The following is a 15203-nucleotide window of genomic DNA, read 5'->3' on the forward strand; positions in this document are numbered from 1 at the left end:
CCGTCATGCTGGTGCTATCTCCAAAGCTCTCTGCCAAATAATGAGCTAGATTCCAGACCGACAGGCCGAGTGGGGCCAAGAGCTGAGCCGCCTGCGTGCCCACCAGGACCAGCCTGGGGCTTTGGAACCTGCTTAGCACAGACAGGAGATGAAGGCCCCGAACAACCCTCCGGACTTTGGTGAAAATTGTCCTGAGGCGCTTCAACTCCACATCAAATTTACTACGGAGAGGCCAAAAGCACGTCCATCTATTATCTGGTGGAAACTGGAGAATGGGCCCATTGCCTTGGTGCGGGGCATCAGGGAGACTGTTATACCAGAAATTTCCAAAATGTACCCAAGCACGATGGTGACTGGGTCCATTTCCAAAATCCAAACTCCCCCTGAATGGAGCTCTGGGGCCAGGCTGTACCTACTTCAGTGTGCCCCCCACCCACAGTGGAGGGTAGGACCAAGAAGCTCATGTCACTGTTGAGAGAAGGATGAGGAAAACCCTTTTCACAGGAAACATGTATGGAGATGGAATCAAGGCAGTATGTGGAGGTGCTGATGTCAAATTCTTCCTACCCAAGAGTGAACCCAGCTCTCTTCATTTCTATATGGTCCCTGGTCCATTTGTCTCCTCAACTACCTTATAAATTAAATACTAACAACACTCACATGCTCATTTCTTTCTTTTTTATTTGTTTTAATTTTATTTATTTTTTGAGAGAGAGAGAGAGACACACACACAGGGCGTGGGGAAGGGGGTGGAACAGAGAGAGAGAGGGAGACACAGAATCCGAAGCAGGTTCCAGGCTCTGAGCTGTCAGCACAGGACCCGATGCTGGGCTCGAACCCACAGACCACGAGATCATGACCTGAGCCGAAGCTGGATGCCCAACCAACTGAGCCACCCAGGCATCCCTAACATGCTCATTTCTTAAGGCAGAAAGTGAACGCAGAGGTTTATGAAATATGTTATATAAGCCTCAGTCTTATAACTTTGGGAGAAAAGATTACTTGATCTTCAGAGGAAAAACATAAAAAGGCTGACAGCAGACCTTATATTCAGGTACAAGCCAAAACTTCTTGGTAGTTGTCAGGATTTCAATTTGAGAGTATCACATCCAAAAAATGTAAACGCGTACCCAGTCCCCAGAAGAAAACTGAATTCACCTGTCTTTACAAACGGTGCCATGTGTTCATGTGAGAGTAAGTACAATACGATCAAAATTGCTTCAGAGTTGGTTACAAAATCCAACTGTCCTTTGGATTCACGTTCTCCTGGCTTCACAGTGTTGAACTGCTCTTTTGTGAAGCTGGCCCATAGCTTTGCCTGCCCATCCACTAGTCCTAATATACGATTGCTAGCCTAACTGAAAAGGCGGTGTGAGCTTTTAAAGTAAGGCTGACCAGTGAGGACGAACAGCCAAGAATACTCAAAAGAGCACTTTCTAGAACCCGATATCTGGCTGGAGTGGGCAGGACAGAGAGGAGGACCTATACCATTTCTGATGTAGCTGTGTCGATCATATCATTCTCCAAAGGGACCACAGGAGGAGCAGCAGATTTGGGGGGGGGAGGTAATGATTTAATTTTGTACCTGTAAGATTTGGGCTGCCTAAGGAACCTCCAAGTGGAGGCATCCCACCCATCCCACAGGTAATTCACATCACTCCCTGAATGAAAATCACACTCCTAATGCTCCCCACAATACCCCTGGTATTCTGGTCCCCTCCACGACCAGGTTCCAAACAGCTTCTCTGCTCTGAACGACTTCTCACTCACCCACTGTTCCCCAGCCATGTCAGCAAAATATCTGTGATTCCTTCTTACCTGCCTCGACTGGGCACATGGTGAACAGTGAGAAGAAAGAAAGATTAGAGGGTGAATGGTCTAGGTTAGTGGTTAAGCATGTTGCCTCTAGGTCGGTCTGCCTGGGCTTGAATCTAGACCCTGCTACTTCCCGTGTGACTTAGGTCAAGTTACTTAACCTCTCTGTTCTTTAGTTTCCTCGCCTGCAAACCAGAAACAATAATAGTGCCTACCTTGTAGAGTTGCTGTAAGGAACAAGCATTAATGGGGAGAAAATGGCCTGCTGTAGGCCCTCGGGAAAGTGCTTCATGGGTTTCATATCTCTGAAGTTCTAAATGAGGCTTCTTCTGAAGCTATTCCTGAGCTCATGAAGGGTGGTAGCTCCTCTCAGTGCTTATATTTCTGCTTCTAAATTGCAGAATAGGAGAACTGTGGTGGCAGGATTCTCTCAAGTCTCAGTGAAATGATAGAGAAGCTCTTCCTGACCCAAACACACACAACACGATCACGGAAGTATTGAAGTACCCTTCCTGAAGAGGGATTCTGATGATCTAAGACTGAAGGTAGTTTATACCCAAATCTCCTTATTGCCCGAGCTTTAGAACTTAATGGCAGAGGAACAGGGGCAGGTAAAGATGTGGCAGTGACATGAATATCTGAATATCTTTGGATAAGATACATGAGTATCTTATCCAAAAATTGTATATATGACTCTAAAAATACATATAATCTAAATTGATCAAGAAAAAGCAGCTCTCACGAACGACGTGTTTTTCTCCTAGAATGTCCTGTCTCCAGGCAGTAACCTTGGACAAGAAACTATGTAGTGCTTCTCCTAAGGGGCAGGAGAAGTTGTCTTTAGAATTCAGGACCCTACACTGTTGAACCTGTCGGCCCTCCCAGTCTGACCTTGAAATTGAACCCTTGTCTCTTGCGTGACAATTGGATGAAATCCTCGGTGTTTAGGCATTGAAATTCTGAGACCGCTGTTACAATAGAAAGAGAGAGAGATGATTTGAGTGGCCTAACAAGTTATGATGATTTGTTCCTTTGGTTGCCATTCTCTTTAAAGAAAGCTCTTCTGTGGCTAAAAACACCACAGGGTAATTGTAGGCAGCTATCCTTCAGATGGAGTTCATGACTTTGTTTGCGGCCACTCGCAAGTTCTAGCTTTCCACGGGATTCCTTCTCCTTATACGCTTTCATGCAGCCCCTCCTAATTGTCCTCTGCACCCACCAGAAGCCTCACACACCCTCATAAAGGACATTAGTTTGGCAGGACCATTTTTAGGGAATACCTCCCACCATCTGATACGATGAAACATTGGTAGGGACCCTTCCCCAGATAATATCTGCTAAAGGGTTACATCAGATCCCATCTTTGGGGCTGGCACATGCGATTTGTGAATAACTAGATTCGTGTTTGGAGGGCCATTGCTGAAAAACACTAAAAAAGGAATTAAATGCAGGCGATCGAAGTTACTGTCTTGAAGTGTTGTAGAAATGTCTTCCGAGCACTGAGTCATTATCATTCTACCTTCATTTTCTTTCCAAACATTTCCTTGGTGTCAACAAGGGCCAAAAACATCTACTGATCAATCTCTTCCCATTCGAGTTCTTAACAAAGAGTAAGAGCCCTCTCTTCATATCGCAATGGGAAATGTGAGTGATGAAAGGGAGATTTTTTTCCCAAAATCATTTCTATAACACAAGCCCTCAAATGATCCTTATATTTTATGATTCTGCAAAATCTGCAAATATCAAAGCCATGTAATATACCTTGCAGAGGGCTCTGCTAATCCTGGCCAACCGCATTCATGCCTGAATGACGGGTGAAGTCCTGGTAACTGGAAACCTGACACCGAAGGAATTCCAAACACAGACTAAAAGCATCTCTGTCTACATAACACGGGCGGCTCAAGCGCCTACAAATGTATTAGTTTGTGCTGATCTTCTTTTAGCTTTGCCATATTTGTAGAAGAACTACAGAACAAAGCATCGGCGTCAGATCAGCCGCTAAATAACCCATGCGTGGCATGCTTCAGAGTAGTATGGCTTTGCCAGATGTCAGCTTTCTGCTAAGGGGTACAAGTACCTCTCTTAGCACCGGGAGTTTTACATCATGTTGCTTCCTCCCATCTGAACCCCAAATTTGGTCACAGTCCATTATTACCAAAAAAGGAAATCCATAAAGGCTACCTTGCAAGTTACGAAATTGTCTTTGTGTTGGCTGCTAATAGCACACATGGTATTTTACAGAAAATAAGAGGAACAAGAATCTGCCTTTTGAAAGTTTTTCCTCAAGTGAGAAAGCTGATGCTGATGCCTAAGGTGGTATTCACCTTTTCTCATAATTTCTTTATGACTTTCACACTTTTTGTGCCTGCTGGACTTATCCCTTCTCAAAGCAAACTCTCTTCGAGTCACCAGTGGGTCTCAATCTGAGTTGTTTCTCCCCTGTCCTTCTTCAACTTCGCCTGTCCTTTCTTCTCCTAAAAGAAGCTCATCAGATGAGAGACAGTGATGGTTCTTGAGCTCAGCATTGAGTCACGTAGGCGAATTATGATCGGCTCTGTATTGCAAGGATTTGTTACTGATACTCGAACTGAAGGTTGCAAATAACTTATTTTAATAAACTACAACAGATTTGAGTTTTCTCCTTTCATAATGTTGCTCCCATTGTTCTTAAACCCCCTGTTCTTTCTTGAGTGGGAGGGAAGGGCGTTGTGTTCCCACAGGTGGTAAGGAAGTTTGCATAAGCCTAGCTTCTGCCTCTCTTGGGCTCCAGTGGCTTATATGAAAGTCATCCATCATGTGTGTTCCAGTCAAGAAAAGGTTGGGAAGTACTGTGACAGATGGGGCCTGGACATCACCTGTACCTCTGGTTCATGTTCATCAATCCTCAAGGCCAGGTACTTGAAACTGTGGTGATTACACTTGATTTTCACCTTTGACATTACCCTCCTAAGGCCTTTGAGACCCTGTATACTGCATTTTTAAATGTACACATTGCAGTGTTCTTTGATTATTGTGTTTATAACAAAAACAAAGAAAATCTCCTTGCTGGATAATAATAAAAACAATCCATGAAAGATTTTTGAATAAATACACTTAACCTGTACTAGTTGATCATATTGACCTCACTGGTGAGTCAAGGCAATTAAATGTGAGCCCAAGGTTTATTAAGCACATACTATGTTTCAAGTATGATACAAGACAACAGAGTATACTTTTGTTCTTGGAAAACAAGACAAATATACTAACCCATGCCCTGATAAAGTTTATAGCTATTCCATGTTGGACCCAATCCAACACTTTTTTTCAGCCCACCATCTTTTTCTCCCTCCCTCCTTCCTCCTTTAAAAATTAGAGACCATGTAATACACATGTAATGCACAGCATGATGACTGTAGCTAACACTGCCATATGGTATATAGGAAAGCTGTTAAGAGTGTAAATCCTAAGAGTTCTTATCACAAGGAGAATTTTTTCCCTTTTTTCTTTTCTTCTTTCTTTTCTTTTTATCATATCAATATGAGAAGATGGATGTTAGCTAAAACTGGTGGTAATAACTTCACATATTTGTAAATCAAACCGTCAGGCTGTGCATCTTAAACTTGTACAGTGATGTATGTCGATTATTTCTCAATAAAACAGGAAAAACTAGAGACCAGTCGTATCTCAACCATTGCCAAACTCTGGCTGTCAATGAGAGTCCATCACTTCCTTTTATTTTTCTACCCACTGACTTATTTCCACACCTTACATACACCTCTGACCCTGTATGGTTATCGTGCTTGTTTGTGGGTTTTCTCTTTAAACTCTCCTTAACAAATTCAACGTACATTTATTTATGAGCCTAGATACATAAAGCCATGTGTCCAGCTCAGAGGGAGATCACCAGATATACGAGACTCAGTTCCTTCAAGATGCTTGTGCTCTAGTCCGGTATATAACAAGTCTTCCACCCAGGTAAGGTGAGAATGACCTACTGGGGTGAGTGCAGGAAAAAGAGATTTTCTTTGCAGTTGAGAAAGGGAGGCGTAGGGAGAGCACGGGCAGATGGGAGGGCTCAAAATTGCTCATGCCCCTTCATCTATTCCAGGAAATATAGCCACGCCATTCCTAGTTATGAGGTTTTGCCGGTGACTTGATTTATCCCATACTGAGCCCTTTCCCCACACAGGATTATCTTAGCAAATATTGGAGCATGCCTTATGCTTCACTCACTTCCGTAGAGTGAAGACTGTTGGTACCCAGGGGCTGGCTCTCTGACTTGCTCAGCCTCTGATTTTCAGCCCCTGTTTTCCTTAATGAAGAATAGTGACATACTGAGATGGCAAAAAGACACAAACCTCATGGAAAGTAAGGGATCGTTCCTCTTTCTTCCCGTATCAACACCATACAGCCTTGTGATGCTTCAGCTTAAAGGTTAGCATCTGCATCTGTGGGATTGGAAACTGTATAACTGTGAGTCCTCCAGGAAAAAGCTGACTCTTTTGGCCTCCAGAAATGAGCCTAGGGGCGCCTGGGTGGCTCAGTTGGTTAAGCGTCCGACTTCGGCTCAGGTCATGATCTCACAGTCCGTGAGTTCAAGCCCCACATCGGGCTCTGTGCTGACAGCTCAGAGCCTGGAGCCTGCTTCGGATTCTGTGTCTCCCAATCTCTCTGCCCCTCCCCTGCTCATGCTCTGTCTCTCTCTGTCTCAAAAATAAATAAAAATATTTAGAAAAATAAAAAAAAGAAATGAGCCTAATCAAGAATAAAATAGGAAAAAAAGTGAACAGTGAAAAATGTGGAAAAAAATCATTGACATTTTAAAAATATAGATATTTTCAGGGCGCCTGGGTGACTCGGTCGGTTGAGCATCTGATTCTTGATTTCAGCTCAGGTCATGATCCCAGGGTCGTGGGATTGAGCCTGTCAACAGGCTCTGAGTCTGCACTGAGCATGGAGCCTGCTTGAGATTCTCTCTCTCTCTCTCTCTCTCTCTCTCTCTGCTCTCTTTCCCTCCCTCCCCCTTCCCTCCCTGTCTCTCTCCCCCCTCCCTCCCTCTGCCCCTCTCCCTCACTTGTAGGCCCTCTCTCAAATTAAAATTAAAAAAAAACATATATTAGTAAAGAAAAAGATAAATATAGATATTTCCGTGATAACTTCCCCAAAGAGTTCTATTATACAGAAAGCAAATATAGACTTTTTCCTTCCTTAGGCAAAGATGGCTCCAGAGTGAAATTTTCAATTGAAGGTGTTATTTATGAAAGCTAATAACACATCCAAATAAAACTCAGGAGGTCACCTGAAAAATGAGGGGTCATGAAGTAGAGATACATTTGCTATGTGGGTCCTTGTTTTCATCAGTCTCCCAAGGAGGCTGCCCCTGGATTTCTCAGGGTTGGTTCCCAACATGCAACATCAGTCACTCTGATAGCATTTCTTAGAATGGATCGGCTTTTGCGCTTTCCTACAAACACTAAATTTCACCCAAATAAAGAAACCAAGAAAGGGAAACTCAAGATCAACAGAGCTGAAATTTCAGCTCTTTCTTCTTCTTTTTTTTATGCTATCAAGGCAACGAGGAGGGCTTTTTTATGTTCTTTTCATGTGTGTGGCTGTGTCTGTGTCAACCTGCGTGTGCACAGAGGTACACAGACGATTCTCACCAGGCACTTAGAAGTTGTTCTGGCAAAAGTCTGTAAGAAATGCCCAGTTTTGAGCAAAAAGTTATTATAAACAACAGCAGCATCCCCCCCCCCATCAAAGAAAGAAAAATTCCTCTAGCACGCTTTGAACCTCAAACAGTGTTTTTATAGGCCAGCTCATTGTTTTTCTTCTCTATGAAAAATCAAAAACAATAACCGTTTTGATGAGCTCTACGGGAAAAGACAGTTTCCATGATTTCACTTCTTGACAAAGAGCAGCTACCTCACTTGGTTTCTGCCACATGTAAGCAAACCCCCAGCCGTAAAACCTCCCCTCAGAGAAAGGGACACGGAACCCCAAAACTCTTGAGTTCTTTCCCATCTGCCCGGGGGGAAGCCTGCCTGCCCCTTGCTATGAGAGTGGACGAGTCGCAGGGGTGAGGTGTGGGAGAGGAGATGACTGTTCCCGCCCCACCCCCACCACAAGCACGCAGCCTGTGCTGTCACAGCACATTCAGGGTGGCTTCTGCCCCGTCACCACTTGATCTGGGTTGTCTCTCCAAAAATAAAAAAATAAATAAAAAAACCCCAACAAGGTGTGCCTGTCTTTTATAATGTCCTGTTTTAAAGCAGAGAAATCTCCAGGGAAAGAACAGGACCCTAAACGTCCAAGGCCTGGAATCCCTCCTTTCTCTCTTTCCATTTTAAACAGGAAACATTCCCACTAAGAGGGTCCAGAGGGAGCATGGGTTGTATGTTCATTTTAAGGCAGATAATGTTTGTGTGTTACAAATGTCAGTGATTTATCCCAAGGGCTTAAAATGAGTGCAGAAAAACCACATGTTTCACTTCATGCAGAGAAATAGCTTCAGTAGATTTCAAGAGAAAGCACAGGTTAAGGATTTTTTTTTTTAAGTGTTTCAGAAATCTCCAGCATGAACCAAAAGGAAATAGAAATGAGAGCGGCGGTGGGGGCGGGGGCGGGGGGTGTTGGTGCTTACAATATTTTATGACAAAAGATCTAGCGAATGCTGGAAGTTTTCTAAATCAGAGATAAAATTGTAAAGGAAAGGGGAGATGTAACCCTGATCCTCTATTTCCCAGGGCTGGAGTGACAGATTATGCATTTGTGCTCTATTTGTCATGGGCAATTTAAAATAGAGCAAAGCAAACTGCGCTGAATAATAGCAGTTGATGCTATAATAGCTTGTACACAAACAATTTAATTTTTTTATCTGAAAACTCTAACTAGATTACCCCAAGCTGAAGGATCTTTCATTATTACGTATAGCCAAATTAAGACATTAAACAGTAGAGCGAGAGTTCTATTGTTCATCCTTATGAATGTCCTCACACGCTGCTTTCCACACGCACCCACACTTGGAGCTCATCAACCCTTCATTGATTTGGGGAACTTACAGAGCTGTTTTAACATCAGATTCCGCAGATCACGGGGTGATTTTGACCCTCACTGACAGTGCTTGATTAACCACAGACGCCGTATTCTTCTAGCTCTGTCATTTCTTCCAAGTGTTCTACCAATTTGTACTCTGACATCGAAGAGATTTTCATTAATTATTATTGTTGCTTTTTTTTTTCCTTCAAAAAATTATCACAGGGAGAGTAGTAGAATGTGGGAAGGATCTGGTGATGGTGGTGGTGAATACGTGCACAGAAGGTTTATGGGATTTTAAGAGCTGCAAACAGAACTCATCTGTTTAACCCCAGGCTAGATAAGATGCAGTCATCTGTACGCTGTTTAGAGACGTATTGCTTCTGTTGTAGCAAATGGAACAGAAGATGCTTGTTGTCTTAGTAGAGAGATCCAGACAGGGTCACTTTCTGTTAGTGTTTATTGTTGCCCTGGACCTTTCTGTGTGCCTACTCATTACACAATGCAACTTACAGCTGGTTTGGCTTTTCCCACTCCGCTACTGGTACTTCTTGACTTCGTGGTAGAATTGCTTTCTATCAAGGCGCTACGTGGATAATCCCCAGCTCTGACTCAGGACTTTTTCTAGGAACTGTAGAGAGGGGAGAGCACATAGGGGTGGCCCAGAAGCTAACCGGAGTTAGACCAAGACTATGGTCCATGTCAAAAGCACCCCCACAGACCTAGAGATGAGTACAGCCCCAGGGAACTGTGTAACTCTGAATAACCTGCACATTTCTCCCACTACCCGTGACAGGCTTCAGGGGGGCAGAGAAGGGGGCAGGTCCAATGATCCTAGCTGTAAGGGAGCCAAAGTGCGCCCCTGTTTAGAAAACGAGCTTGGCTGCTATGCTAAAGGCCAACACGCAATGGTACAAACCAGAAAGAAGTATTTTTGTCCCTCGTGCAGCCTTCTGAGTATAAGCAGTCCTGGCTAACATGGTGGCTCCATGGTGGCTCCATGGTACAAGGACTCAGGCCCTTGCCCTCTCGTTGCTCTACCTTCCTCAGCATGACGCTTTCTCCTTGTAGTTAAAAACGGCCACTCCGATGGCCAACAGGAAGGGGAGAGGGGAAGAAGAAGATTCCCTCTCTTCTCTTTAAGGGCACACACCACTTCTGTTCACGTCCCATGGGCCAGGCCTAGTCAATGACCACGCCAAACTATGCAGGAGGCTGAGGAATGGGGTCTTCGGTCGGGCAGCTCCCTTAGCAGCTACTGATATGTGTCTGTTCTTCTCTTTCCAGGGGAGGACCAGCTGATCCTATAGACTATCTGACGGCCACACCTCGAGGGCTCTACAAAGAAAGGGAGCTCCCGTATTACCCAGGGGCTCATCCCGTGCATCCTCCCAAAGGGAGCTACCCACGTCCCCCGGATCTGAGGCTTGCAGACCTCCGGTATCCTCAGTACTACCCTCCTCCACCAGCCCCCCAGCATAAAGGACCCTTCCGACAAGATGTCCCGCCTTCCCCTCCTCAGCACCCCAGAGTGCCAGCCTATCAGGAAATGGGTAGACCAGGGCCCCGAGGGGGCAGCCCGGACCAGTACCCCTACCGAGCCCAGGATCCCAGGCAGAAGAACCCCATGACTGCAGCTGTGTAACTGAATATCACCACGCCCAGCCCAGCCCAGCCCAGAAGGGAAGACGGCTAACATCACCTTTGCCCTTCCTAGACTGTAAGACCTTCCTCCTGTTCAGAATTCTCCAGGGCACAGATAGGTTCTTCTCACCGAGGTTGCAACACTTGACTGCTAACCAGAGGGAAAAAGGAGGGGACAGGAGGACGGGGGATCAGAAGGAAGAGAAAGGACAGGGTCCATCAAAACAGTACTGCCTGAGACCTGAAATGCATTTAGAATTGTTCAATTCCGTGAGAGCGGCAGGTAAACAGGCAAATAACAAAGAACAATGGACATACCACACAGTGCCTTCCTGGTGCGCACAAGCCCCATGGAACTGGCAGCACAGAGACTCTCAGAGGCTGAGCCTCAGCCACCTGAGAGTGGCTGCAAATATGGGTGTCTTAAATGAGTAGTTTTCTCATTGAGAAAACAAACCAACAGCAGACATGACTAGTGATCTCTTTGAAATGTTTATACCCAGAAGAAGACTGCATTTCTCTCTTTGTAGAATTTCTCAGGTTCCTCGTACCACTCGTCTGGTATAAGTATTTTACATTTCCTTGCCATATATATATATATATATATATATATATATATATATAAAACACAACACGAATGCAGTATTAGTGTCCTGAGAGAATGTTTAAAGCTAGTCAGAGATTCCAGAAGGAATATAGTCCAAGGACCAAGGCGATCAGGTTAAGAGGGCTGAAAATCCCCTGATCCTCACCTTCCTTCCCCCGAGTCCCAGGCGTGATTGCATGGAGATATCCGGTTTCAGAACCATCTCCAAATCTGGAACCGGGGCCTCGACTTTAAGGCTCCCACTTGAGGGCTAAAATGCAGTTGGAAAAGAGAGGGCTCGTTGCTTAGGTCACACAGGAAGCAATGATCCGGAGATGCCAATTCCACACTCAGTGCCAAACAGTGCCATCTGCACCCGGGGACAAGGAGGGGCTGACTGTGGCCTCTGGGATTGATGACTAGGGAGCAGTAGATGGCAGTGAGTGACTGTGTGTGTGTGTATGTGTATGCGTGTGTGTATGTGTGAAGGTATGTGATTACCAGTATGGAGAATGTAAGATAAAAATGCTTTCTGGAAAGTTTGATGAGGAAGGAAATAAAAAGGAAAAAAAAAATCAGAGGCGAAAGGAAAAGAGGCATAAAACCAGATCATTCTACATCTGCTGTATTTCATTAACAAAAGTCGGGGGAGCACCCAGCCCGGGCCAGCATCTCCAACTGGGACTAGAAGGTCTTATGGTTTGGAAAAGCTGACACCCCGCCCTCTAAAACCCATCCCATTTCCTTTGAGCTTTGCAGTGATTTTCTACTTATTTCAGCAAGACTTCTAAAACTTCCAACCTGACCCAAATGAGAACACAACAGAAGACTGAGAAACAGCAAAATCTGGGAGCAGCCGTTTGAATCGTTCAATGGCTCTTAAGAGACTTAAAGCCTTGCGGCTCCTTCTCCATTCCCTCAAAACAAAACAAAACAAAAAAAGTATTGAGTTCCATTTGGACATATTTTGGCTGAGATTAGAATACCTCTGCCTGACAGGACTTAATAAATTATAGTATTATTAACTATAGAGTATCCAACCCAGTTTAGGTGTTTTTTTTAATTTAAAATAGAGTTCTATTACCAGGAATGAAGCAGCTGCTGGTTTTAGACATAATAGTGTTATTTACTGGACTTTAAGAGGTATCATTTTCTAAAGTACAATTACCTTGACCATCTTAATAAATAGACTGTCAAGTTGGGCTTCTCCATCTGTCATCCCTCTTGAGCCAGGCACCTTACACCTTTTGCAACGTGTGCACGGAGGTTGAGGGGCTCAGGCCCTGCTCACCTAGAGGTGAGATGCAGGTGAGCTCCCGGGCTTCTCTGCCAACACCGCTGAATGACACTTTACCCTCGAAATAAATAAACTTCCAGGAAGAGAAGGATAAAGTGAGGGAAATGTAACGTGCTTGGGAGCGTTAAAATCAGCTCTTGGGCATGTTGCATTTTGAGCCAAATTTCTCTAGGCTATTAGACATAGCCAAGCCAGGAGTCTCCTTCTGGATTAAGGCCAAGGCCACACGAGAGGCAGCCAGAGGCAGTGCGAGAGGGTGAGATATCCTGTGCGTGTTGGAGGAGTGGCCCTTGTAGGAAGAATGCCCATCTTCCCCACGTTGCACAATGCCTCCTGCTCACAGGCTCGGGGCAAGCTGCACCAAATACGGTCTTGCGCTGCATTCACAGTCAATAAAACATTTGCTAATCCTGCGGGGCAGCCAGTGATTTGAAACTGCTCTTCAAGTGGACGAAAACGAGAGGACAGCCGTTTTCTTGCTTGAAGTACAACACACGCCCAATTTGACCCCGCCCGAACGAAGCGCACGTGTGTGTCACAGAGGCTCCATCGAGCCAGGCCACAGTTAAGGAGGGCTCGAATGTAAGCTTCGTAAGCGCCTGTGAACCAGCCCTCCACTTGCCAGCACCCAGAGGCTGTAGAACTCTCTCCCAGTATCTAGGAGAACTGGTGGTTTAGAGTGTTTAGAAGGCCAGCCTGTAGTCAGTAGGTGCCCAGTAGCAGGAAGTAGTTCCCCATTTATTTACGGCCTTGGCGAGACTCAATCTGGTGTCTGCTCCTTGCTCAGAATACCATAACGCCCCTCCCCACAGGAACAGAGTAGCACAGTGAGCTGCAAACCCATCAGCACACACCCACCGACTCCTGATCTGACTGCTGGGTCGCTGAGGCCTGGAAATGATGCTTTGGCCTTGAGTCGTGAGATATTTGAAGGAGCTCTGGTTTATCCCTTTTTGCAGGAGGGGAGATGGGAAAGGGAGCAGACTATTGCAAACTTTTAGATGCAGGAGAATTCGGTCCTCTGCCAGGAGGAGAAACACTGCATCTCGTTAACCCCTTGCGCCATTGGACTGTGGTAGAAAATTGGTTCCCCACAATATTAAATCAGTGGATGAAAGGCAATCTCAAAGACAGGAGCACCTTTTTACATCACAATCGAGTAACAAACAAAAATCGGAAAATAAAATTACCGTGAAGCTCATAATTCTTAGATATGTAAGTCAACATGCATTGACCCCACAGGACAGCATGGAGCAAAGATCTTATAACCAAGGGTGTGAGGAGATCCACAGACCCACCATGACCCCATGGAGGAAACCATGCATGCTGCCCCATAAAGGAGGTTGGAAACTTCCTTGTGGCTCTCTTTGTGCCACCAACTAAATAAAATTAAAACATGACTCATTATTCCCTTCAAAGATCTGTGAACTTGTTGAACTATCTTCTGAAGGAAATGCATCTGACAACCTGAGGAGCTGTCATGCATGGAGTCTATGTGCATAATAAGGATCCGGCCTTTGAGGGGCATTCGTTCCCCTAACCTGTAGCCCCAGCAGTTGTTTTCTTTGGAGAGACATCTTAGCCTTTCAGGGCGGATAGAGAGATCTGCACAGTTTGGGGAGGGATGTATGCCTCTAAAATCCCCGTAGGCATTAAACTCTGAAATCCGCAACGAACTGCCCTCAAATCGGTGCTAAATTGGGTAGACACCCTACTGCTTTTGAGTCCAGGAGCAACAAAAGGTCCAGACTTGGTGCAATTAGGCAGGAGGGAGTGGGATCCAGAACCAGCCACGGGAGTACTTCTCTGCCCTCCCAGTTCCCACCGACTTAGTTGGAAATGATGCCACAATGAGACCAGAAAGAGGAGTCTCCATAAGATATCCCTACAAAGTCACCTCTCTGGAAAAAAAAAAAAAAGGAGAATGAAAGATAGATATCTAAAATAAGCCTAGAATCTCATATGCAGCTACTACTTCTAAGGGAAACTCTTTTCTCCCTCATGTCCTTAAATAGTAATAGAATCACGCAGCTCCTGACTTTTAAAGATGGGCTTAACTCCCGAGCCTGGAGTGCACAGTGAACTAACCCCAACGACCGAGACTGTCTCCTCACTCAGCTCTGAGAGCGTGTGCTGTTCCATCTATGCTGCCCGCAGTGCTGTTTACTACTGGAACGTAAAAACAAACCCTACTGTGGATACAGTCACTTCTTCTAGTGTTTTCCTGCGCTTTTTTGGCACCAAGTCTGTTCATAAGTTCTGAAGATAAATTATGTGAAATCATATTTTGGCATATGGGGGCAGAGAATGAATTCTTCACAGACTTTTTAGAATGATCCCATTTGTACCACAGAAAACATTTTGGATGCTGTTATATATGAACATACAAATTTTTCTTGTTTTATTTTGCATTAAAATAAAGCTTTATTCATTAAGATACCAGAGTGTTGGTTTTCAGTCCCCACCTGTTTGGTTTAGGATTTGATGAATGAATAGGTTGGTCTGGTCCTGATCACCCTTAAACAGCAACATCATAGGGCAGGGGTCATGAAGGAGAAGCCTCTGTCATGTGCTGGGCCCCCAAGAAACACATGCGAGACGGAGACGACCATGTAGGCTGTTTATTCAAGAGCGCACTTGGGTTCAATACCCACGGAAGCCAGGGCAAGAAGCAGGGCCGGCCAAAGGGAGAAGCTGAGCAGTGATACCCTCCCAAATTAGGCCTCAGCCAGCTCCACAGGGCAATCTGGAGCCACAGTGGCCCTTCAGACTTGTCCCAACTTGGGACTAAAGAGCTGGGTCTTCATACCACTGTGTTGGTTGGTAGGTATGAGCTACTCCTGGAAG

General features: G+C 45.1%; 1 protein-coding gene across 1 annotated transcript in view; it reads left to right on the forward strand.

The window, feature by feature from the left end:
- PARD3B (par-3 family cell polarity regulator beta) overlaps window positions 1-14795 on the forward strand; it is a 1026938-nt gene extending 1012143 nt beyond the window's left edge. The window contains exon 34 of the mRNA XM_040474679.1: window positions 10117-14795. Coding sequence (XP_040330613.1) covers window positions 10117-10474 — 358 coding nt within the window. The 3' untranslated portion in view covers window positions 10475-14795. The remainder of the gene's footprint in view (window positions 1-10116) is intronic.
- Window positions 14796-15203: the final 408 nt, after the last annotated feature.

Source organism: Herpailurus yagouaroundi, unplaced genomic scaffold, assembly GCF_014898765.1.
Source record: "Herpailurus yagouaroundi ecotype Mexico unplaced genomic scaffold, PumYag 140, whole genome shotgun sequence".
NCBI lineage: Eukaryota > Metazoa > Chordata > Mammalia > Carnivora > Felidae > Herpailurus > Herpailurus yagouaroundi.